General features: G+C 41.5%; 1 protein-coding gene across 2 annotated transcripts in view; it reads left to right on the forward strand.

Moving 5' to 3' along the window:
- The window catches only part of ATOSA (atos homolog A), a 50,037-nt gene extending 24,610 nt beyond the window's left edge, over positions 1-25,427 (forward strand). The window contains exons 1-12 of one of the 2 annotated variants that reach the window (XM_083183891.1): positions 5,183-5,205; positions 6,077-6,261; positions 8,031-8,233; positions 9,665-9,790; positions 13,169-14,639; positions 17,075-17,191; positions 17,852-17,931; positions 19,279-19,384; positions 19,897-20,055; positions 20,290-20,358; positions 22,427-22,617; positions 24,830-25,427. In XM_083183891.1, coding sequence (XP_083040017.1) covers positions 8,094-8,233; positions 9,665-9,790; positions 13,169-14,639; positions 17,075-17,191; positions 17,852-17,931; positions 19,279-19,384; positions 19,897-20,055; positions 20,290-20,358; positions 22,427-22,617; positions 24,830-24,983 — 2,613 coding nt within the window. In that variant the 5' untranslated portion in view covers positions 5,183-5,205; positions 6,077-6,261; positions 8,031-8,093 and the 3' untranslated portion in view covers positions 24,984-25,427. Of the gene's footprint in view, positions 1-5,182; positions 5,206-6,076; positions 6,262-8,030; positions 8,234-9,664; positions 9,791-13,168; positions 14,640-17,074; positions 17,192-17,851; positions 17,932-19,278; positions 19,385-19,896; positions 20,056-20,289; positions 20,359-22,426; positions 22,618-24,829 lie in introns of those variants that run through there. The other variant, XM_083183890.1, reaches the window with a different exon arrangement.
- The last annotated feature ends 218 nt before the right edge of the window (positions 25,428-25,645 follow it).

Genomic DNA, 25,645 nt, shown 5'->3' on the forward strand with positions numbered 1-25,645 from the left:
AACAGAAGGTCATGACGCTGACACCAAGGTCCAGCCTAGGGAGCGTGTGTATGTAATGTCTTCATTCTAGCATATATAATGCATATTAATACCACGTAGTGTACATAAGGATATCTGAGGCAAGTTTATGGGTAATACTAGCACGTGCTGTTGTAGTATAATGCCTTGTGTTCCTCACCTGCTTCAGAACATTCACTAGTGTACAACAGTGACCGTACTGTATAAAGAACCATCTGTTTTCAGACTTTACTGTTCTGTCTGTATGTATGTGAAAAAGCTCTTTGGAGCTTTGTTCTATTTGTAAAGGAAGAGGTAACCCAGAGGCAAATGCTTTGCAGGCCTTGGAGTAACAGTTGGGTTAATCAAGCACATACATGTTTTTTATATATGTTTGATTGTACGCTCACTGTGAATTATATGCAATTTTCTTCCTACTGTCACTAAAAGTGTGTTCACATTATTAAAATGCTTTTGTCATTTTGATAAATGACATCCATCAGATGTATAATTACCCATGAGAAAACCATAAGCTAGGTGCATTTATTTTTGCAGATCTCTGCAATTATTCAGAAGCCGCAGCAGTTTGCCTCAGCTCTGAACATTGCATATAGCACAAAAATGATCTAAGAAATTTGATCCATGTTAATTCTGGTTTTAATTAAGTAGGTAAACTCTAAACTTCTATGAGTAAGGTTTCCTGTTGGATCTGCAGAGTGACATACTTAATAAGAGAACCTCTCTCGTATTGGTTCCACATGTAGCAACTTCCCTTAAAATAGATTGCTTTATTGGGTGTTATAGTGGGTACACACGGTTCGATTCCGTTTTCAATTGGATTTGGCCTATTATCTGTTCTGAAGTTTGTTCTACTCCTTTTCGATTTTCACTATTTTCCATCCGATTTACTTTTCGATTTGCACTATTTGATTTGCTATTCGATTTCAGTGTTTCTGATCCTTCAGGCAGGAGATTGACATTGAATCGAATGCAGCAGTGAACACATTAGATTTCCACTATCTACTATTAGAGTCTTGCCTGCAAAGACTATTTTTCTATTTCATTTGCACTACACGAAAGCATGAATTGGGATTGAATCTGCATCGAATGCTAATTAAAAGCATTCAATTTGATTTCTATAAAATTTTGCTTCTGTAAGCAAAATCAAATAGAAAAATAGAGCATATCTCACTGGGTTGGGATCATTCTGTCGACATGGGTCTAAGTTGACATGGGTGTAGGTTAACAGGACATTAGGTTGACACAAGCATTAGGTCAACATGGGCAAGGTTGACAGTCAAAAGGTCGACATGGGGTTTTTCACTGTTTTTTTTTTTTTGTACCCGAATGTCGACATGGACACAGTTTGAAGTGCACCGCATCCCCTCGCATTGCTCGCTATGCTTTGGGCACGGTTCCTCGCTACGCTTGGCACACTATTTTATTCTCCCACCACACCCTATTGGAAAGTATGGCATGGAATACCACCTGTCAGCTCAAAAAACAGGGAAAAACCCCATGTCGACCTTTTGACTGCCGACCTAGACCCATGTTGACCTAATGTTTTGTCGACCTAGACCCATGTTGACATTGCTGCCTGTCGACTTAGTGGTGTTGACCCAATGACCGTATGCCATCTCACCATATGTATCCTCAGTAAACTTTTCATATTGTTTACCAAAACATTGCTTTCATGGGCCTTAAATATTGAAAAAATAGAGTACAGTTAACTGATCATGGCAAACTTCAGACTGAGCTACAGAGAATAAGGTCATAGATCTTTGCTTTTATCACAGAATTACAAGTGGCTTGGAAGGGATAGGTAGAATGACTTGCAGCTTTTGCAGTGCTTTGTTTAGTTCTAATACCATCCATGGAAACAAAGCTGGCCTTCTCTATGTTTACTTATAACACCCAAGACTTTCATCTACATCTGTGGCCTTCCAAACTGCTGGTCATTCCCAAACCTTTTTTTACCTGGAGGTTCGGAACAGCAGAGGTACAAGTAAGCGGTCTTTATTGTTGATGCTTACGTTTTGTCTTTTGTAATATGACTGTTCCCGTTTTGCTCAGGTACAAGTTGATTGTTTTGAAAGATAAGCAAAGATACCTTTTTACGATGTCAGTCCTCACTGAACAGTGTTTGCTATATAAAGCACAGTTTGTGATGTGTTTATGTCTTGTAATGATAAACACCATAGGAGAAGTTATTATTTCAATACATGTTGCTGTACTAAATAGAAATTTACCTATAAGATTCTTATAGTAGGTATAAGATGCAATTTATTTTGCTAAAGGAATTGGTCGCTGCAGTCACCTTTCCTAACACCCACTGGATATTTTTGGAATTAGGGCAAAAGAATATTTGTGGTACAGCAGAACTGTCCTCTCTGCTTGTCTGTAAGCCATCTGGTTTGAATGTTGTGTTTTATATCCAATGTATACGTATGATTAAGCGTCTGTGCTTCCTGTTAGGGATTTACTTTGTTCAGAGTTTTGCAGGCACAAGACTCTCCACCAGCTGGTTCCAGTGTTGTACAAGTGCCAGCACACGATTGCTTTAGCAGTCTGACACAGGCTTCAGCCTACACCACTGGCAGTTCTCCCAGCAAATGCACGATCATGTTGGCAATGTATCACAGTGTAGTCACCTTGTAGAGTGATTTGTTTATTATATTAACGTGTGTGTGTGTGTGTGTGTGTGTTTATTTAAAAAAATAATAATAATTGAACATGCATAGAAGGTTCACAATTGCAGGCACATCCATTGGTCTGGGGAGCAGTTAAGGGATCCATTATGATCCTTTTTCTAGTAAAGTAGTACCCAGTTTGGAAAGGGCTATAAAAAGCTCTAGTACAGCAGACGGTCAGCGTTTGTGTCTGCAACAGGTTTATCTACCAGACTCTCACTGGATAAATATTCTTGACATATGTTTAGGTCTAAATTACAACATTATCAGGGTTTTACAATTTATTTATATATCATAAAAGTCAATGTATGAACTGTTTTACTATGACCCATACAGTGGTACTCTGTGACACACAGTAGAAAATTGTGTTCTTTCTGTGATAAAGTATGAAATGATGTGGTAATTGCACAAAACCCTCAGTCCAGGTAGAACTGTTTATTCTTTACTTCATTTGAGGTTTCATTAAACATGTAGTAATTCAGACTTGGGCTATCTGTACAGAAAGGTTGTCCTGAAAAGCCTCAGATGAAGCAATGTTGTGCAGCTGTAGGACTGTGTAATATGACAGCCACCATGCCAGCTGTTGCTTCATCTACTGCCTATTGTCATGTTTCTGACTGGTGCTTGTACAGTACAAAGGCGTCTCTGTAGATTGCTTGTGAGTCCTCTGTTTCATAAAAAAAAGTATTCGTTCAGTACAGATTACAAGGTACTCTTTACCTAGAACGGCGCCCATCGCGACCAACGTATGCACTAAAAAACGGGTGCGATGCCCGCAATGGCTGCGATTTCCCATAGGGGTCAATGTTAAAAGTGTGATTGGACGCGATTTTAGTGTTCAATGCCTCAATGGCCGCGATTTTTCCATAGGAAACAATGTTAAATGGGCCACAGAGCCCAAATAGTCACCGTAAAGTGTGAAATGGCCCCCACAATTATTAACGCCACCCCACGATCAACGTCAACCCGAAGCGTGGCGAGCGCAGCGAGCCCGCGAGGGGCGGCGGTACGCGTCCTCCGACCTTTTCATATCCCCACTATCCACGTTGGCGTGGAGTTGAGAAAAAAATAGTGTGGCGAGCGCAGCGAGCCACCGAGTCCGAAGCGTGGCGAGCGCAGCGAGCCCCGCGAGGGGACGCGGATACCTGTGAAGCCCTCGAAGGGACGCGTTTACCTGTGAAGGTATCCGCGTCCCCTCGCTGCGCTCGCCACGCTTCGGGCTCGGTGGCTCGATGCGCTCGCCACACTATTCTATTCTCAACTCCACGCCGACGTGGATAGTGGGGGTATGAAAAGGTCGGAGGACGCCACCCCACGATCAACGTCAACCCGAAGCGTGGCGAGCGCAGCGGTACGCGTCCTCCGACCTTTTCATACCCCCACTATCCACGTCGGCGTGGAGTTGAGAATAGAATAGTGTGGCGAGCGCATCGAGCCACCGAGCCCGAAGCGTGGCGAGTGCAGCGAGGGGACGCGGATACCTTCACAGGTAAACGCGTCCCTTCGAGGGCTTCACAGGTATCCGCGTCCCCTCGCGGGGCTCGCTGCGCTCGCCACGCTTCGGACTCGGTGGCTCGCTGCGCTCGCCACACTATTTTTTTCTCAACTCCACGCCAACGTGGATAGTGGGGATATGAAAAGGTCGGAGGACACGTACCGCCGCCCCTCGCGGGCTCGCTGCGCTCGCCACGCTTCGGGTTGACGTTGATCGTGGGGTGGCGTTAATAATTGTGGGGGCCATTTCAGACTTGAAGGGCACTATTAGGGCTCTGTGGCCCATTTAACATTGTTTCCTATGGACAAATCGCGGGCATTGAGGCATTTAACACTAAAATCGCGTCCAATCACACTTTTAACATTGATCCCTATGCGAAATCGCGGGCATCGCGTCGCACCCGATTTTTTAGTGCATGCGATGCCCGCGATTTTTTACCCCCGATGTAAAGAGTACCGATTACAATTAACAGGTTTGTAGAAATACTCCCCCCCCTCCCCCCCTTGTGCTCGGTGTATGAGTAATGGTGTGTACACACGGGGGCGATATGGCTTCCGATGTTCCCCATATAGTGAACATCGGAAGCCATATCGCATATTAATTGTTGACTTTTTAGGGCTAACGAGCCCGATGTGCGCTCCCGAGTGAGCGCAAATCGGCAGCGATATAGTGAGGGCAGGCAAGACTATATAGTGCAGATCTGCACTATATAGTCTAAATTGTTCCTCTGCAGCATGCGAGTCCCGATACCATCTGATCGTATCGGGACTCGCATAGCACGGCATATCTGCCGTGTGTAAACACCATAACATAGATGCACCTTGTATTAGCAGGCTTAAGACTTTTTTTTTTTAATGAGTACACGTACTGCGGGTTGTTGGCCTATTTGCTGACCAGAGCAGGCACAAGACACTGGCAGTTAAACCCAAACCGCCATATCCCATAGCTTATCGTAGTGCAGTTGTAAGATGGCCTAAAAACGCACCATGTTACCAGATGCTGATGGCATTTTGGACCAGAAAGGTTTTAAATCCATTAACTTTCTATACTCCTCTCTGCAATCTTTAGTAGTTGGTCATCCTTGGGGATTTTAGTCTGCTTTGTTTTCCCAACATATCAGCCATATTGTTTTACTGTGTGATAACAAAGGCTGTCTCTATCTTCAGGTGCTCTTCCCTTTTGTAGTGTTAAAGAACCATCAGATAAGAATTACAAATTGTATTGTATATAGCGCTACTACTACTGTGAAAAATACATGCAAAAGTATCCAGTATTTAATATGAAGCTGGTACTATGTATGTAAATTATACTAGGATCTTTGTTTAATCCGTATTAATGATTTTGTGGATAACATAAATATTTTAAAGTTAAGTCCACTGGGGTGAAATGTTGACAATTCTTGCAACATGTTGTTGTGTTGGCATAAGAAAGTAAGTCACTGATTTTTGCCTCTGAATTGTACATTTAAGCTAGCAGCTCCGTTGTGGTATATTTACTAAACTACACAATTCAGGGTCCACCAAGTGCTGATGATGAGAGCACTGCTTCACTCCTAGTTGAGTCAACAACCCCTTTGTTTTCTGTATATGCAACAGGATTTATTTGTTTTGTGCTTATTGCAGAAACTCCTTGTATGCTTTGAGCAGAAGACTCTCCTACTAGAGTTGTGTGAAGGAGTAATCTTGGTTCCCTCTTAAAACCACAAAACCATATGTCCTGTACATTCATATAAAGCTAATGTCAGGAATTTATTTCAGGCTGCTCTGGCAGTAAAAAAGCGTTTTATATAAAACCAAAGATCATGAATGGAAAACGTCTGCTTTGTCACTTTTGCAGGTTTTTTTCCCTGTTCATTTCCAGTCCTGATATTTCTGAATTATTTGATTTCTTGTAGACTCCTTGGATGAGTTCTTTGAGTATGAGGCGGAGGATTTCCTGGTGTACCTCGCTTTACTGATTACAGAAGGTCGGACACCTGAGCATTCGGTGAAAGGCAGGACAGAAGGTCTCCACTGTCCTCCAGCACAGTCTTGTCAATCTGAACCCAGTAAGCATGAATGCAGTGATAAGTTGGCACAGGTAAGTGTGTAATATCCCACTGCTGTTACAGTCAAGTGTTGCAGTGAATCTTCTTATAATAGCTTACCTTGGACATTTGCTCTCCTACTTTTTTTTTTCTTTGCCTAGTTACTTAGGGACAGTGGTTTTAGCATTGTGGTTGGATTGTGGGTTTATATTGTTTTGCATTTGATGCCACGCTGAGCTTCATTTAGAAAGTTAAGTTATTCACATTTAAAACTACTAATCTTCATCTTATTACAAAGACCACAGCTACCCCTCCCTCCCTCCCAGTATGCCTCTTACCAAGGCATTCACAGACCTATGGAGTTTGCCCTGCAGCACAACTAGTGCTTGTTATATTTACAGATCTACTGTTGACTAGGTGTACCCAGCTTTACACAGCTGCTAGGAGGAGACATCCTAGCACACTGCCCAAAAAGAGGTACCCACTGATTTGGTTGAAGGACTAGATGCTGACGTCGGGATCCCGACTGTCAAAACGCAGACAGCCACGACCTCCATAGAGGGAGAATAGAATAGGTGGCTCGCGTAGCGAGTCCGCAAGGGGCTTTTTTGCGCTCGCCATGCTGTCTGAGTCCAAGCAGTCGGGATCCCGATGTCGGGCTAATGACTGTCGGAATCCCATACCACACCCCCAGAATAAGCCTGCTGAATATTGTGTTTCGGTTCTGGACAGCCTTTCTTATTTTTTTTTTTTTTTTTTTTTGGAGCATTGTGGAGAACAAACACATATATGCAGTGTCTCCCAGATACGATGAAGGAGAAAAAATGAAATGGAGTTACTTCTACATTTTGTCAGACAATTGTATTATCTAATAAAACTTGGTACTTATGTAGTAGCCGGGCGCCCAATTAGCATACGTACGGCACTGTAGGGAAATCGCATTGCATGCGATGCGATGTGATTTCCCTATGTAATTTATTCACTTCACTCAAAGCTTTGGTCTTTCCAACAATAGGCCCAACGCATTTCGTCAAAAACAAGACTTCATCAGGGGCTTAGAATGCATTGAATTAGGTAAACCGATTGCTGAATATTCAGCTTCTGGATTCCTGTGAGCATACATCTGGTGGTCCTGATATATATGGGCTGTCATTCTAATAGTGATACTATACTGGTTTTGGGGCTGATAATACCCCCATTCATCTAGTCCCAGAGACAGCATGTTTCCGGGCAGTGTCCATTGCTTAGCTCAAATTTTTGGCGGCATATTCGTTCTTACACTACCAGCTTTTGTGAACACAGACCTCACCATTGCAATATATATGAGATTTTCCCTTGTATGAAGTGCCAATCGGTTTACCTAATTGAATGCTTTCTAAGCCCCTGATTTTTGATGAAACGCGTTGGTCTGATTGTTGGAAAGACCATGGAAGGATATTTATTTCTTGTCATATTAAATGTGTTACTGTACTTTTGATGTTGCCCATGGGGCATCTTTTTATTAAATAGACTTTTTTTTAGTTGTGTATAATTATTCATAGCGCACTCTGAACCTCTCTATTTTCATATATATGACATTTTAGATAGATAATGCAAGGGCTGCATTGTTATTCATGTAGCATGTGTTTTTTTCATTAGGGACTGATATGTATGTACTGGTAAACCTCTTTAATACGATAAATATGCTGTTTATAGGATTGGGAAATGAGGTCTCTATGGCATGCTAGATAAGATTCCACTGTTTAATTAAAATGCCTATTAAGCGCCACACTTTAATCTAATTTTCTACTCCATATAATATGTTGCACCCTTTCTGTTTCAGTGCCGTCAAGCTAGAAAAACTAGGTCTGAGGTCACTCTTCTGTGGAGAAATAATCTTCCCATCATGGTTGAGGTGATGCTGCTCCCAGACTGTTGCTATAGTGATGAAGGCTCAGGCACTGAGGGGAATGATGTAAATGATCCTGCGATGAAACAAGATGCCCTCTTGCTGGAAAGGTGGACCCTGGAGCCGGTTCCCAGGCAGTACGTTACTTTTACTAACATAAATGGTTTACATGAGAGGACTTGGCATTGTCATCTTTCTTTCTGTGTATTGGTGACACTTTCAGAGATCATAACCGTAAAAAACAATTGGTATGTAATTATTTAACTACAGAGAGTGAAAATATTGTTTTACACATGGCCTATGTATGCACTGTGTGAAGGCTACATTTCTCACTATTCTGCCATGCTCGCACAGGACAATACATACAAATACCTTAGCGACACTACAAGTGCTTTCCTGTTCGCTTTACTTCAAATACTTTTTATTTATGTAAATTAAGACTACTGGGCTCCTATCTCCTCGTTTTACAGCAAACAGGACTGATTCCTTGTATTGCTGTTAGACTTACAGCAAGGTCCCATAGTCATGGTACTTATTACATGAACTGTATTGTCAATAATACATGTCCTGGTTACATAGAAACTGTAAGAAATCTCAGCATTTAGATGTTCACTAATTTATAGAGAACCATGTACTACAAAGGGATGTGGTCAAGATCCCGTTAGTCAAAATCCTGTTACCAGAATTCTGACCCTGAAAATTGAAATCGATCACCAAGATGAGGGTTTGGCACTAGGGAGTAGATTAGGGTTACGCTGTGGAAGAAGGCGGTGTTACCGTTGGGCTGTGGGGATGAGTAGAGTGTGTAGAGGTGGGCATACATCAGAAAGATATTGTACCCAATCATACAATCTCAATTGATTGTAAGATGGATTGTATGCAGATTGTGTGCACATCTTGTGTACACAATCATGCAGTAGATGGATTGTATGACTGATTGTATGATGGATTGTGAGTAGATTGTGTGTCCAAAAACCACCAAGGACTGCCGGGGATTTCAAGGGAAATTGTACACAATCATGAGCGCAATCGATCTTAAGATTAATCTTTCTGATGTATGGCCAGCTAAGGATTAGGCTGCAGGACTGGTGGGGTAGCAATGAAATACCAGGAATCTGTCCACATTCCTGGCATCTGTATTTTAGTGTTGGGATTCTCACTGCCGGGATCATATACCAAACCCACTACAAGACCAAAAGTGCATATACAAATACAATTCCATGTTTTAGAGAATGTAACAGTGTTAATGAATATAAGATGTTGCTGTAATATTTGCAAAACATTTGGATCAGAATGTTAAAATTGGCAGACAGTGTGTTGGCAAACTACTGCTAGCCTGTGAAATGCTAGTGCAATATGTAGCCAGAGCACACAACTAAACCTTACCCCAGGTACACATTAGGTGATATAGCGAAATTATATATTATTGTTCAGATCGTCTAGTTTGTGCTGATTGCACAATCCCACGGGTCATTTCCTGAGACGTCCCGTTAATAATGATATATTGCGCACCGTATCATAATCGTAATAAACCCAATTTTTGATTGAAATGTTTTTTGTGTTGCTAGGAGTGGAGATCGTTTCATTGAAGAGAAGACGCTACTGCTGGCAATCCGTTCCTTTGTTTTCTTTTCTCAGTTAAGCGCCTGGTTGAGTGTTTCCCACGGGGTTGTGCCACGAAACATTATCTACCGGTAAGCGAACTTAAACAATAAAACATGGTTTTAAAAGCTTCACAAGTTTCTAGATAAAAAATCAACTGTTTCATGGGATGCGTAGGTATTCGGTGTTGAAGTCCTATCCACTTGAATTGATCAGGTGATAAACCAAACCTATTTTTTTTTCTCCAGGTGGGATCTCTAAAAACCAGTTCAGTGCAAAAGTGGTGTTGCCCATAGCAACAGTCGGATGTCTGCTAATTGTGCAATTGTGTGTTTTTTCCACAACGGTCAACATCACTTTTCTCATTGTGCTCCTTGGCACTGTTCAGGCAGGCAGTCCCCAAGCATGAACTTGTGTTACTGTAAATCAATGCTGTACCTTTTTACCATCCTCAGATGAAAGTGTAAGGGTAATGGTGCCCATACACTTATGCTATTGGATACGGACATTGCAATCTGCATAGCATCTTTGCATAGTAGGTTAGGCGATGTGCTTTTTTCCAGCATGCGATGCCGCATGCCATCGGGTGCTGAAAGAGGGCTGGCGGGCGTCAGTGTTGTGGAGTGCTGGTGGGCGGCGGTAGTCAGCGGCGGCTGCAATTTGAAACTTTTCAAAACCCTGGGTGGCCCTCTGGCTGAAAGAGCTTTCAGCCAATCAGAGGTCTCACTTTCAGGCGGTTGCTGATTGGCTGAGAAAGCATTCAGAGGGCTGCCCAGTGTTTTAAAAAGTTTTTTTTTCCAATTCTGCCGCTCGCCGCTGACTACTGCCGTCTGCTCCACTACACTGATGCCCACTCTGGTACACTGACACTCGTGTGTTGAGCAATAGCATGTCGTTAAAATGTGATCAATATTATGTGCAGCACATATTTTTTTATGTAACCAGCGGGCTCTTGCATCACGTCAGGGGATACATTCGATGTGCATACAGTCCTTCAATTTATTGCACCAATGCGGTCAAAATCAAAGGATTGTATGCAATATCTCCCTAGTGTATGGGCATCATAACTCCTGTTCTGACCTTGTCCTGAATGGGAGTTATTCTCTACAATTTACATTGTAGCTATCATTTAAAAACATAGATCTCTATATCATGAGAGAGAGTCAGCAACCTCCTCGTGCACTAGTTCATTTATGATTTTTGTCACGAAGGTCAAATCCTGAGCTTCATTAAGTGTGTTTATGATGTCATGTTTTATTCCTTGAATGAGAACGTCTACATTTGGGTACAGCTAAAAAAGGTCTTACTTTTTTTTACGAGTAGCTGCAGTTACTAGCTAACTCTTAAATAAAAAGTTATACAAGTAACCATCACAGTGTTGATTCAACAATGGTTATGCTGTATGGTGGGGGAATACCGCAAACACTTCTATTTTAGCAGCTGTGAGGGCCGTAACGAGTAGTGAGAATACAGACTTTGCATTTCTCAGCTTAGTCCGTGATATCCAACCCTGTGCTCAGGCTCTTACAACACCTTGCCGTTTCTCACTTGATAAAGCTTTTATCAACTTGGTGCAAGGCACATGTTTGGCAGGAAATGGTGGTTTTCCCATATTTGCATTTTGTAACAGCTGAAGTAGCAGGGTTTCCTTATCTGTGACGTGCACATTAGAGGTCCCAGACTTAATTTAAATACTGGTTACAAATTATGGATGAGCTTTTAAGTTTTTCTCTTTTGGAATTTCCTTTATTCAATTCCAAATTTCTGAAAAGTCAAAACTTGTCCTGTATGTGCATAACCTCAACATTTTTGTTTCTTTTTAGAGATTTACAGCAAAAAGAAATTACAGGCATTACATATGGGGTGACATTTAGTAGGATGCAATTTTTAGTAAGGGTCTGAATTCGCACCTTATCGCATTGTTTAAAAATGCGAATGTTTTGAAAAATCAACTGTTTCATGGGATGCGAATTTGCGGTTGAAAAATGCGATATGGTGCGATTTTTAGTCATGAAAATTTGTGAATGAATGCACCTGTGGGATAAGTGTTAAAAAACTAAACGCGTGGCGTCCTCTCTTCTGAGCATAACCAACCCCAAACTAAAAAAACGGTCTTGGTTTTAGAAATTCAGGGGTCAAAAAAGCATAGGGGATCCCCAGGTTTTCTAAACCCAGCACCAGGCTCAAGGGCCGGTCCTGGCTCCCAAAATACAGGGGACAAAATTAGTAGGGTCCCCTGTATTTAGCCAACCAGCACGGGCCCAAACAGCCAACAGGGTAACGCCACAGCCAGGGGAAACTTTTTATGCAAGTTCCCCCGGCCAATGCATTCATCCCCATGGATAGTCAGCCAGAGCAGGGACCCTGGAGGAGTGGGGTCCCCCCCTTTAGAGTGAAGCCGGGGCTGTCCCCAGTGCCCCTGGGGCGGTGGGCATCGGGCTGATAAATGGTTAAGATTAAATGAAACTATTGTGTAATGTTGTGGAACTACAAGTCCCAGCAAGCCTGCACCGCATGCAGAGACTTGGAGAACCACAAGTCCCAACATGCAGGGCATTAAGGGGACAGCTGGGTCTTGTAGTTCCACAACATAACAAATAGTGAAATAAAACACAGACACAAACAGTATTACTTTTACTAAGTAAACTTTATTACTTACTACATGCAATCACACATACATTACCTATGGATTCCCACAAAGGCCTGTCCTCTTCTTCATGTCGAATCCAAACAAGTACCTGTTGAGGGAAATTATACTTGCCACACGAATCCTGGATCGATGTCTTCACCGCCTGGCAGTACCCCTGTGAGAGAGGCTGCTCCTTATTTGCTGGTGGGTGGGTCTTACCTACAGCATGTGGGAGGAGCCACGAATGTAAACAATCAGGCTTCTTTCAAAGTGGTACTGCCATGAATGCTTTGAACGGGGCATAAAAAGTTTACCCTGGATGTGGCAGTACCCTGTTGGCTGTTTGGGCCTGGTGCTGGTTGGCAAGATACGGGGGACCACTACTCATTTTGTCCCCCGTATGGTGGGATCCAGGACCGGCCCTTGAGCCTGGTGCTGGTTTTAGATCCTGGATTTAGCAATATGATTTTTGACCCCTGAATTTCTAAAACGAGGACCAGTTCTTTGAGCCCAGGGCTTGTTATGCTCAGGAGGGGGGACCCCACGCGTGTTTTTTAAAAAAAAAATTTTTTAACCGAATTATGCACAGATCGCAGTGATCTGTGCATGGTTCTGTCAAACTCAGACCATGTTCAACTTGCCATCTGTTTTGTGATTTTTGGTAATTTTTTTGCAAAAATTGCATCCTATTAAATTAGTGAGTTGTATACTTTATAATGGGAAACCATATGGATGTGAATTGAAGTGTGAGAAAAAATCGAAAAGTCAGAATGTGCAATCTGGGAGTGTGAGTAGATGCTTGGGTTTTAATGATCTGCTTTGTGATTTTTTTTTTTTACAGAGTGAGTGCAGCTGATGGAGAGCTACAGTGGAATTTTACTCATACACCAACTGAACATGTGTTTCCTGTTCCTAATGTATCTCACAATGTGGCCTTGAAAGTCCGTGTCCAGTCTTTGCCTAGACAATCCAGTTATCCAGTGTTGAACTGTAGCATCCATAGCAGTCTTGGCGTCTATGAAAAGAGGTTCTCTTCACATGAGCAGAGTGGTCTTCCGCCTCGAGAGACACAGGAGAATAGTCAGCACAGTGCGCCCAGCTCTCAGCATACATGTAGCAAGCAGACATGGACTGCTGAGCCTGGCGGGTTGCTGCAAGCTAGAACAAGCCTAAGCATGAATCTCTCTCTTCCCGGTAGAAGCATGAAGTTAATTTCTGGAGTTAGTAATGGCTATGACCTTGGAACTTCACCATCTAAGATTCAGTGTTTTAATATGATGCGGGATCCAAAGGCAGCACCACAAGGATCTCCTGTTAGAAACTTCAAGTCGTTATCTTTGGTCGATGTGCCCGACAACTTACACCTAAGCCAGCCAGCAGAAACCAATCCCCTGATTGGCACCCTAATTCAAGAACGTCAGGAAGTCATTGCAAGAATTGCACAGCATTTGTTAAAGTGTGATCAGTCATCCTCACACATATCTAATTGTTCCTTCAAAATGCATGACTCCAACCCCTTAAGCTCCAAAATATTCAGAAACCCATGTGAAGATGAAAACTCCAACAAGATAGACCGAGAAACGCCTGCCCTGTTTAATCCCAGTTCAGACTTGAATCTAACCCCAGACAACCAGGAAAGAAAACTTAAAACCGATTCAGATACACCCATCACTTCCTCCCAACATACTGCTGGAGATAGTACCTCACCAAAACCTCAAGCAAGGAGGAGACTCATTCTAGTTGAAAGCAATGAACCCATTTCAAGCACATTTCAACATTCTTTTAATAAATACACCCCACCTGCACTCTCAGTGTCTAGTAAGGAAAATGTGATCAAGCTGCCTGAAAGAGGAGACCTAAAACACAGCGGTCAGACTGAAAAAATCACCAGTAAAGGAACTCTACATCACATCTCAAACCACAGCACCACAAATATCCACATTTCCAATAACAAACAAATGAACGCAGCTGAAAATAGAAACACTGACTGTGTACATCTCGATAACCACAAAAACTGTTCACGAAATGTAGTGGTTCTGAAAACTGGTAATGTCTGCCAAACTTCAGAGCCTAAATGTACTGAGGGCGTAAGGAAGGCACAAGGGTCTGATCATAACACACAAATTTATAGCACTGGAAATTATGTCAAGAAAGACCGAGAGGGACTGAAATGCAAAGAGACCCAGGACAAGCCGAAAACAACTCATGATGAGAATGAGGATCCAGCAAAGTGTGACTGTGACAAGCAAGAGCAGGGGAAAGGCAGCGGGAACTGTTTAAGATGTGAGCGACTAAAGAATACAGAACAAGCAGTACGTATATTAAAAGATTTCAGGTTTGGGTGGGTCAACGTTTGCATGCTGATGTAAGTGATAGCTAGTTTCTGGAACTTTACTACATAATATAAAAAATGATGCACATCACAAAAGTAAACAAATGTTTAATATGTAATCAAATAACATTTATAGTTCTCTCAGTTCTCAGTATGCATCTGAGCTTATGTGAATTTTCCACTTATTTTGGGCAGGGCAAGGGTGGTTGGTTTGTACAGCCCCACTCTTCAGTGTGCTTGTTAGTGGGGGTAACTACTGTTTGTGTGATTCCACTACATTGTACAGCTTACAGAAATGTATCGGACTCTGCAATGGAGGATGGCATCCAATCACAAGTCTCCTATCATTTCTAGCATTCCTGATGTCTGTGTTCAGACACTGTTTAGTCTCCAATAGTTCCTCCTCTGCTTCCATGCAGCAATCCAATACAATGAAGTTCAGTGCTTCACTAGTCTGCATTAATAAGTGTTGGAAACCTTTTTAATGTTAACTAAACATGTTTCACAACAAAAATGACAGGGTGCAGATGGAATTTATTTGCTTTGGCTTAAGACACCTATTCCAGTGCTGATATAGATATCTATATAGTTAAATCATGATAAAAACAACATAATAATCATAATGGTAAAGGACTTGGGAATTTTAGAGGATGAAAGCAGAGTTGTAGCACACAATGCCAGCCATTTTACTACAACAAATGGATTGGGAGAAACTAGGTTTGTTTTACTGGAGGTGCTTTATGGAATGAAACCTCCTTCTACTTTATCTTGCAGCATTTTCTGCTCTCTAAAAGACACATCTGATTATGAATAGCACACCATCCTTTTTAAAATTGTAATAATAAAAGTTTAATTTTAGGATTGTGAATTATCAGTTGGACGTCTTCCAGGTATATTTTTGGAGTGCACCCTACAATTGTCCACCGTTTTCCTCTTCTTACATTATGAAATCCCAGTTGGAGAAGGGTAGCGCCATATCTTTATGAATATAACAAAAACTTAATAGTACAAAAATAATAAAGAAAATAAAAATATAACCTATAGGAAGACTTACAAAAAGAATTGTCAGTGTGGAATTAAAAACCCTTCTCTCTAACGAACATCTGGTGCATTTTAGCTTTTCTGTGTTGTTGCACCATTTTGGACACTAGAGGGAGCAGAACCATTTAACTCAGTGGTTCCCAAACTGTGTGCCTAGGCTCCCTGGGGTGCCTCGGGACACTTGCAGGGGTGACTTGGATTAGTGGTCTAGTGGCAATTGAAATTATTTATGGTCATTGTAAAAGGCAAAAACCATTGCTGGTGGGCTACCAATGATAAAATATGTGGACAAACACAAGCTAATCCTGTCCCTCAAACATAAATAAACCCATGTATGGCATACAAATCAATTTACAGAATAAGAAACTTTTGGACTAGGGGTGCCGTGAAAAAAATTCTGATGCTCTTGGGTGCCGTGATTTAAAAAAGTTTGGGAACCACTGATTTAACTTAAAAAAAAAGCAACAGTAATCCGTTTACCAATGTTGTAAACCGGTATGCAGTCATTAGATCTACAGGGTCAAGGGCAGGCATTCCCAACCACGGTCCTCAAGGCACACCAACAGTGCAGGTTTTGTAGATATCCAGGCTTGAGCACAGGTGACTTAATTAGTATCTGAGGGATTCTGATTAAACCATCTGTGCTGGAGCCTGGATATCACTAAAACCTGCACTGCAGGTGTGCCTTGAGGATCGTGGTTGAGAATGCCTGGTCTAGGTTGACAGTCAAAAGACAAGCATAGCGAGGGGACCTATGTTGACATAGACACCAAAAAACATGAAAATTGTATGTTAACATTTTGACCAGGTCGAACTTTTGACCCTGTTGACCAATAGTGGTTGACCTTTTGACTGTAGATCTAGACATTGTAGATCTAATATGAATTAACTTCTAAAACTAGGGTTTGCAAAGCTGGTATAAAAAGGGAAATGCTTTATCATTTTTTTTATTATTAAGCAATTAGATACATTGGGGTATATTCAATGCTTTCTGCCACATGCCATTTCCCCCCTCGCTAGGTTTTTGGAGCGAGGGGGAAAACGGCGTGTGCGGCTGCTAAAACAGCTAGGCTCGCGGCTAAATGCAGCGGGCTCCCTGCATTAGCTGCGAGCCTCACTGTTTGGGGGAATCCTCGCTGTCCTCTGACAGCGAAGATTTCCCTGCCAGGTTGAATAGGGTGAGCGGCCAGCACGAGAGTTAAACGGCGAGGATCGCTTGTTTTCGACGATCCCCACTGTTTAACCCCCTTGCCGGCTGCATTGAATACACCCCATTGACTCAATAGATGTTGATCTAATTATACTTTAATATTTTTGGCTAAGGAATGTTCTGTGACCTATATATGGAATAAGTTTCTTTTTGTGTCCCTCCAGAAATTGGTACCACTGCGACCTTCTAATAATTGGAGGAAAAAGGGTTTTCATTCTCTGGATGGGATCTCTACGAAGGCCTTCCACCCTTGCACAGGTTTACCTTTACTGTCAAGTCCTGTAAGTTATTTTATTTTATGGATTTGTATAAACCCATAGTTATATTTAATGTAGCCATGCGTGTGCAAGCTTATAATGAAGCATATTCTTTGGCTCTCCTTGTTCTATCCATTGATAGCAAGACATATTTACAGCATTAATAATGTTGTGTAATATTCTGGAGAGGACAGTGAGCTCCCCAATTCCTCATTGTACAATGCAGAGTCTTGGGACTTCTTTCTGTTATTTTCTGTTGTAGCGAGCACCTTAGGCATAATTATCTTGGTAACTAAACAGTCCTAGAAATCCCTATTCTCCCAGCAAGATGCGTATGCATTTGGGTATATTCAATTTTCTGAAGACGTTCTGTTTCTATAAATGTTCACATTCCATAAATATGACTTGAATCATATTCATTGTATTTGTGTTTATAAGTACTGCTTAAATTAGAATGTCCTCATTGTCATAGTGTAATTGGATATCTCTTTTTCTTTCAATTTCCATACAAGTGCAGAGTAAATACAATTGTTGTCTCCCACTCTATAGTCATTTAGTACAAATGTGTCCTCGCTTACTGGTTGTCTGTAATTACATTGTTTGCAAATTGGATGTGTGAGCTGTCTTGCAATGTTCTCTGGAATTTAAGATTTACCAGATGAAAGAATATTATTTGTTACCTAGGTTCCACAAAGAAAAACACAGTCAGGATATTTTGATCTGGACACTTCCATACTGCAATTTAAAGGTTTAGCTACAAAGAGGTATTTATTTATCTTTATTTGAAAATAAAGAGATGTTATGTTTTTGATTGTAGAGAATTCATATAATCACTGTAGAATACATATTACCAAAGTTTTCATGATTGGATGCCAAGATCATGAGGAAAAACTATCCGCTATAGAATTTCTTCTGCTGTGCGGGTGCTGTACCTGTAGCAGTGAAGTTTATTATACAGACACAAAGCATATGGATCACTAACGGCAGGGCTATTTTTCTGCAGGCTCCAGCAGGAACGGAGGCCCTTATTCTAGTTCACTCTTTCTGACAAAATATTTCTTAGATGGACAAAACCATGTGCACTGCAGGTGAGGCAGGTGTCAATTGTGCAGAGATAATTAGATTTGGGTGGGGTTTTACACCTGCCTCACCTGCAGTGCACATAATTTTGTCCATCTTAGAAATATTTTGTCAGAAAGAGTGAACTAGATTAAGGGCCACAGTTCCTGCTGGAGCCTGCAGAAAAATAGCCCTGACTAACCGCAAAAAGACCATTTTATTTGTGTATCTTCATCTCCATAATTACGCCTTGTTGGCAGTTCTAGCACTAACTTGGTGTTGGCATCCTTACAAGATAGCACAGCTGTAAGCAGCATCACTATGAGATTCTGTCTCAGTGGTACATCCCTGGCATGTACAGGATAAGCAGAGTCACTACAGCACATTTTGGTGAGACATGGATACCTTAGATGCATTGTTGAGATTGGTCTCTGTAAATCAATGATTTTTTTGTTGATATGGTTATGTTGACCTGCTCTGTTTTTCAGAGGGGTGTACACAAGGCGGCCATCGATATCTATTCGATATCGACAGGTGGCGGGGTGCTGGCATTGGTCGGGAGGGCGGGGCCACACATCAGGATTGAAACTGTTTGATTCAGGGTCTTTTTAGATACGATTTGGACTATATAGTCCAAATCGAATCCAAAGTGACCCTGAATCGCATTGTGTGTACAAGGCAAAAGTGACAGCAATAACCTGCCACCAGCATTCGTCTACTTCATCTTTACATAATAAAAACTTGGCTATACCACCTAGTGGTTGGTCTGCATGAGAATGTGTAGTTGCGGAATAATACACATAAATGAAGAAATGACTGTTAGATGCTAGTATGGCCACAGCAGCAAATGTCTAGGGCATGTTGATATAAACACATTCTACTTAAAATAAATTATAGGGCAATTCCCCTGCGAGCCAAAAGGTTTCACTTCAGATAGCTAACTTCCAGTTCATTATAGTTCTGTGATGCCGGGCATTAGGCATATAGCTTCTTGTTAATGACATTTGTCTGCTTTTGTGAAGATGAAACATTTCCCATTGAATCCCTACCAGACAGCGTCACTGTGAGAAAAAGGAGGCTGGTGCAGAACGTGCGGACAGACAGCTCAGTTGCAGTGCTCCACCCGCTCCTTGCCTGAGCCTTCTGGGAAATTTTGAGGTGTGTTTTTAGATGATTTTGTAAGGATTATAAATTCTAGTATAAGTAAAACCCAGAACTACTTTGTGGGCACTCTTTCAGACCATTTTTGTATACAGTTACCCCCCCCCCCCCTCTGGCTTCTGCTCTGTTCTGCCTCATTCCTAGTGGCTCGGCAGCTCATCCTCCTCCTCCTCTTCAGCCAGGTTCCGTCCCATCTCCCTAGCAGTGGGTGCTATTGTACAGGGGACATGCACCCTGGCCTACACTGTGCATTCATGTGAGAGATATAGGACAGACCTCTGCAGATCAATGTATAGGTTTTCTATGTAGCACAAATTAGTTATAACCTACATAACCCACCAACCTGTAATCCAACACTTAGCAAGCTCATTACGTAACCTTGCTGGGTTGTTAAAGCAGTTTAATATCAGAGATGAGGGGGAGGGGGGTTAAAAACACCATTACTCAATTAGATGGAGTATAATTTGCTTAGTATTAGCTGTTTTCAAGTTTTTACTCTTCATTTTCAGGAGTCTGTCTTAAATTATCGTTTTGAAACTTTGGGCACAGTTGAAGGTTTTACAGCAGATGTTGGGGCAAGTGGCGTCTTCTGCCCAACACACATGACTTTGCCTGTCGGAGTGTCTTTCTTCAGTGTTTCAGAGGACAATGCTCCCTCCCCATACATGGTAAGGCACTGTTAAGGACTATAAACTCAAAAAGTTATCTATCTCCCGCCTAACATATTAAAAGAGCAGGAGGCCCCTTCATGCAGCAGGAGTGCAGTTGCAGGGCTTAGCATTTGAGGTACTGAATGGGAAGCTCCAATAATTCATCCAGTATTCATGAGAACTTTTACACTATCGCGTTTGTATATATAATAAGATTTCAATTTAAAATAACATTGTTTTCTTCTGCCACAGGGTAACATTACACTGGAGTCTCTTGGCAAAAGGGGTTATCGCATACCTCCTTCTGGAACCATACAAGTGGTATGTGTGGTTATAGTTCATTTGCCCAATTTTTTAAGTATAAAAGTAAGGGATTTGGGGGGGAATTGATGATTTTGTGGCTGATTGAGAGTTGGGAGCAAAGAAAAATATGAAGTAACCTGAGCGCAAAATAAATGAATGTATTTGCACTGGTCGCAAGCTTACAATCTATTCATTCTATTCATGCTTTAACTCAGGAATGTCCAAACTGTGTCCCTACAGCTGTTGTGAAACTACACATCCCAGCATGCCTTGCCATAGTTTTAGCATTCCCTAATAGCAAAACTGTGGCAAGGCATGATGGGATGTGTAGTTTCACAACAGCTGGAGGGCCATAGTTTGGACATGCCTGATTTAAAGTTTGCATGAATATACTAAAAAAAACACATGCATGACATGGGCTCCAAAGGAGCTGGTCGCTGCAATTGTGTAACAAATTAAGTGATCACATTAGTTGTCACGTCAATTCTATTTTATGCCACTGCAATGCTGCTGTGTGGCGGTCATTCTGCAGTAACTTGCTGGTGTCCTGTAATCATTTTAACATCTGACAGGATCACAGGGCAAAGTAGTTTGAGAACCCCTGCCATAAGGCAACAAATATTTTGTCAGCTGCCACAGAACTGTTAGCAGGGATTCAGCCTTTATACAGCACATGTGTAACCTGAATGCTTAACTGTACATGTGCCATACCCCTGTATGCCCAGAAGAGGCCAGTGCTTCACTCTTTTGAGCAGTAGCTCATGAGGTTAGAACAGCATCAATGGATCTTGAATATTTATTGGTCCGTCGCTGACTATAGTTGCATTTGTTGAGTAATAGATTTAAGGTGCCCATACACTAGTAAGATTTATCTGCAGATCTGGCTGGTTGGAACAAAAACATGGTTATGGATGAGTGACAGTTTGTCAGTTTTCCAGCATTTCCAAGCAAATAGTCAACTGTCATTTGCTCTCATCTATAACCATGTTTTTGTTCCATCCAGACATATCTGCAGATAAATCTGCGTGTGTATGGCCACCTTTAAGGGATTCAGTATTCTTTTGGACCTAGTTTTGCATAGTCATACCCTTTCATTTTACCATTGTGTGTATTGTAATTGTTTCAATAAGGTGTCTATTGGTTCAGCATTACAAGGAGACTCCATATCCATGGACATTAATAAAATAACATTAAATTGGAAAATTACGGAAAGGATGGTACACCCACTGGCGAGATGCAATATAACCTACACAAGTGAATTAGCTGTATAAGTCCAGATAATCAACACATTGATCTGAAAAGACTCAAACACAAAAAGACAAGATCATGGTGCAATATTGTGAGGCACTTCAGGTTGTTTTAATTCAATCAGTACACTCACATAGACAGATCATAAATGCGCATGTCACAAGTCTTTAAAAAATCTTCCTCCCGGGTTCACTTGAACCTATAGGGCTGGTAAAAACTGGATAGTGCAATATTGTATGGTATAAAAAGCATAACAATTTTATTAGTGCACTCACAATTGATAAAAAGATAAAAGCATATCACCCGTTTCGGGGTAAAATCCCGGAATCCGGCTGGTCCAACCAACGGTGCAGGATAGGATCTCCTAATGTCCCCACTGTGGCTAACACACGTCCGGTCCGTTAGGTGATGACAGAAAGCTTGAGCGCACTTTCGGGCGCCAGTGGGTGTACCATCCTTTCTGTATCTTTCTATGTCCTAAAGCTTTTGGTGGAAGCTTTGTGGTGTCACCCTGGGCAGAAGTGCTTATTGCGCTGTGGAGATCAGTGTTATTTTTCTTCTATTAAATTGGAAAATACTGATGCTGGCAATGTAACTGGTTGGATACAAGTGAGATCACAAGTTAGTGTTGTAATGGACAACATGGGCAATGTTGTACCATCTTGTTATATTGTTCAGAAGGTTTAAATCCATCTCCTTATGATCCACAAATGCTCAGCACTGCTCTAGGTGCGATACAAAGATGAGTTACATTTTTCCTTGAGCTGCATTTTTTATTTTGTTCTCAAATGTCTGTATATTGTAGTCCCATATTTATCACCATCCCCTTGCATTTCAGACCTTATTTAATCCTAACAAAACTGTGGTGAAGATGTTTGTGGTGAAATATGACTTGCAGAAGATGCCAGCCAATCACCAGACATTCCTGCGGCAGAGAACGTTTTCTGTTCCTGTAAAACGAGAGAAGGGGACAGGTCCCGAGAACCTGAAGACAGAAGAGCGAATATTGCGCTACCTCATTCACCTGAGGTAAGTACCATTTGTTGTAGCTTTCCTTCTAATATCTGAGGTCGTGAGCATTTTGCTACCTTTTTTGACCTGAATAATTCTCATTTGTTGCAGTTTTCTTTAATATTATGGCATATCTAACACTGGTTTATGGGACTATATCAGTATTACTTTTTAAAATATTTGTTCATTTTAAACACTTTTCCCCCCAGTGTACATTGTCTAGGTGCATGTCATGGAAATACAATTATGTTTAACATTATTGGCACTCTACAATTTGTAGTCAATCATGTTCAATATCTTTTGGTGAATAGAAGACCTGTAGTGAAGTAGCTTTGATCTTTAGAGATTCTGGTTTAGCACAGAATAGCTGTAGAATAGAAGAGGATAAAACCAAAGCAATCTGTAAAAGCAATGGTAGAAAAAAAATTAGATTAGAAATTAGTCTCCTGTGATAAATTGTCAGTGCTCACCTAACTAGATAGTGTTCCCTCTAAGCTTTTTTTGCATGGTGTCACACCCTGCCCCTTTGTAAAACCTCAAAATGCACCCAGCCCTTCTTGTGTGTGACACAGAGTGCCCTTTAGTCACCCCACCACCACCATCACGCTGACATGCCGCTGAGAACTTTCGGTATGTGCCGTCATGTGCAATGGGTATTCCGTGTATGCCATCATCCGCAATGGGCATTATGGTGTGTGGTATAATGTGTAAGACACATTATAGCACACAGAGTAATGCCTAATTGCTATGCACATTAAATATTCAGTCGTAATGACAGAATAAGACAATGTTTAATGGGTTTAATTCTAGTGCAGTGTGCGTTTTTATTTTTTTTAATGTACATTTATAATCTAAAATGTCCTCCCCATTGAAAAGTGTCAGGTGGTCAGCACACTGCCCTAAGAAATTCTAGAGTGAATACTAGAATTAACCAATGAATGATGGTTTAATAGAAAAAGACCCAAAACACGCACCCACAAGCACAAATTCTGACATTAGAAAATGAATCCTGCAAACATTCAGGCGCTTCTACAAATTGCAGTGAAGGCGTTAGAGAAACTACCAGTAGACAGGTGCAAGTTTATAGATGGCTCACAGATAATATTTGGAGGCAGTTATTGTTGCCAATGCATGGGCAACCAAATATTAAGTTAGGGTGCTTTTTTCCTATCCAGATCATATTTTTAAGTATCCAGAGAAGCTATAAGGGCATAGTGAGCCTTATGCCTGGTACACACCAGGACGACTAGGGCCCGATCCCCTCAATCTAGATCCAATTCCGACCAATTGGATGTAGATTGTGTGGTGATTGGGCCCTTTTCTGTCCTGGTGTGGACCGATACCGATCCGATGCGCGGTCCCGCGGGTCGGTCGGTCGTTATTCAGATCCTACCTGCTGCAGGTAGGATCTGAATAACAACCATACTGCCGGGTGCGGGTCGCCATTGGATCGGACCCGCTCAAGGTGCACATCGTGAGTGGGTTGTGCCCCCCCGCATCATCGTGAGCGGGTCTGAAGAAACACGGACGACCCGCTCACAATGTGCATCGTGAGCGGGTCGTCGTGGTGTGTACCCTACATTAGCACTAGGGCACTTTGTCAGTTTTTGGAATGCCTTACTTTTTAAAGTCCTGATAGTGTCAGACCCACACAATAAAGCTATGACTGAAAAAGTAAGACTATAGTGATATGGTGCTAAATAATTTTATTTTTGCATTTTTATCAGACTCTTCAAAAGATTTCCTGTTCCGCTCCAATAGGTTTCCCCGTCCCACTCTAGCACCTATCTTCCTCATTTTTACTTGTGTCGCTAATTGATTATTATTTTGGCTATCTGTGCATAGGCTGAGCTCCCTTTGTTAAATACTCGCATTTCCCTGCAGCTTCCCTCACGTGGATGTCTGTTATTGCTTAGTGGAACTAATGTGCCCAAGTGTAAAGCGTCTGGTTTTTCCTTTATTGCTCCTCTCCCTGAAGTCACGTTGCGATAACACATACCTCCGTTTTGTTCTAGGTCACAAAACTATATAATACAATATATTATATTGAAAATGCCATCCAAGTTCATCCAGTTCTTTTTACATGATGTCTGAGTAAACCGATAAATTCCCCCCCCCTCCCCCCTCCTCCCCCCTCCTCTCCCATATATGCAGAGATCAGTCTTTTATTCTGTTCCTAACTGTATATATTTAGGTGTCGTATTCTACTAACTATTCATTTAACATTTAGGTTCCAGAGTTCCAAGTCAGGAAAGATCTACCTCCACGGAGATGTGCGACTCCTATTCTCTCGCAAGTCTATGGAAGTGGACAGTGGAGCAGCATATGAATTGAAATCCTACATAGAAACTCCAACAAACCCTCAGTTTTCAGCAAGGTGCTGAGCAAGCCACATCAGAGAAAATCCTCTGGATATATCAAAAATAGCTTGATTACATATTGCAAAGAGACATCTGAGACTGAACGAAGGTGACAAAATAATAATAAAAACAAAAATATATAAAAAAAAAATGGACCAGCTCCAGAGGTTTTTCTTCACTGCATTCTGTGTATTTGATGTAGACTGGAAATTAATAGAAAGTCCTAATCCATTTTGTTTTTTTGTTTTTGTATGTAAAACCACTTGATTAGGTGTGTGCTGCATTAGAAATTCTTCCTGTTTCGTTTAGTGTTTACACATTTTATTTTGTTTATTTAATATTTAATGTTTCATTTAGTATAATGATTGTCTGTTTTGTCTGTGTTCTACTGTAGCACAAAGCCTATGTAAAATCATACAATGTATTTTTGACAGTAATATTGAAATCTAAAATATATACGAATCTTTATTTCAGTGTGCAATTCTTTTTTGTACATTTAAACTGTATCATTGAGTGTATTCAGGCAACTCAGTGGTGCGGGCAGTTTTAGAAGGAGGGAGTAATGGGGCCTACACACATAGCAATTCCCAGGCATTTTCTAAGCGATCTCACTAGATCGCTTTGGAAATCCCCCTACTTCGCTCTGTGTGTAGGGGCACAACGATTGCGATGCACAGCCCCATGCA

Source organism: Crinia signifera, chromosome 4 (assembly GCF_055691185.1).
Source record: "Crinia signifera chromosome 4, ASM5569118v1, whole genome shotgun sequence".
NCBI classification, from domain to species: Eukaryota; Metazoa; Chordata; class Amphibia; order Anura; family Myobatrachidae; genus Crinia; species Crinia signifera.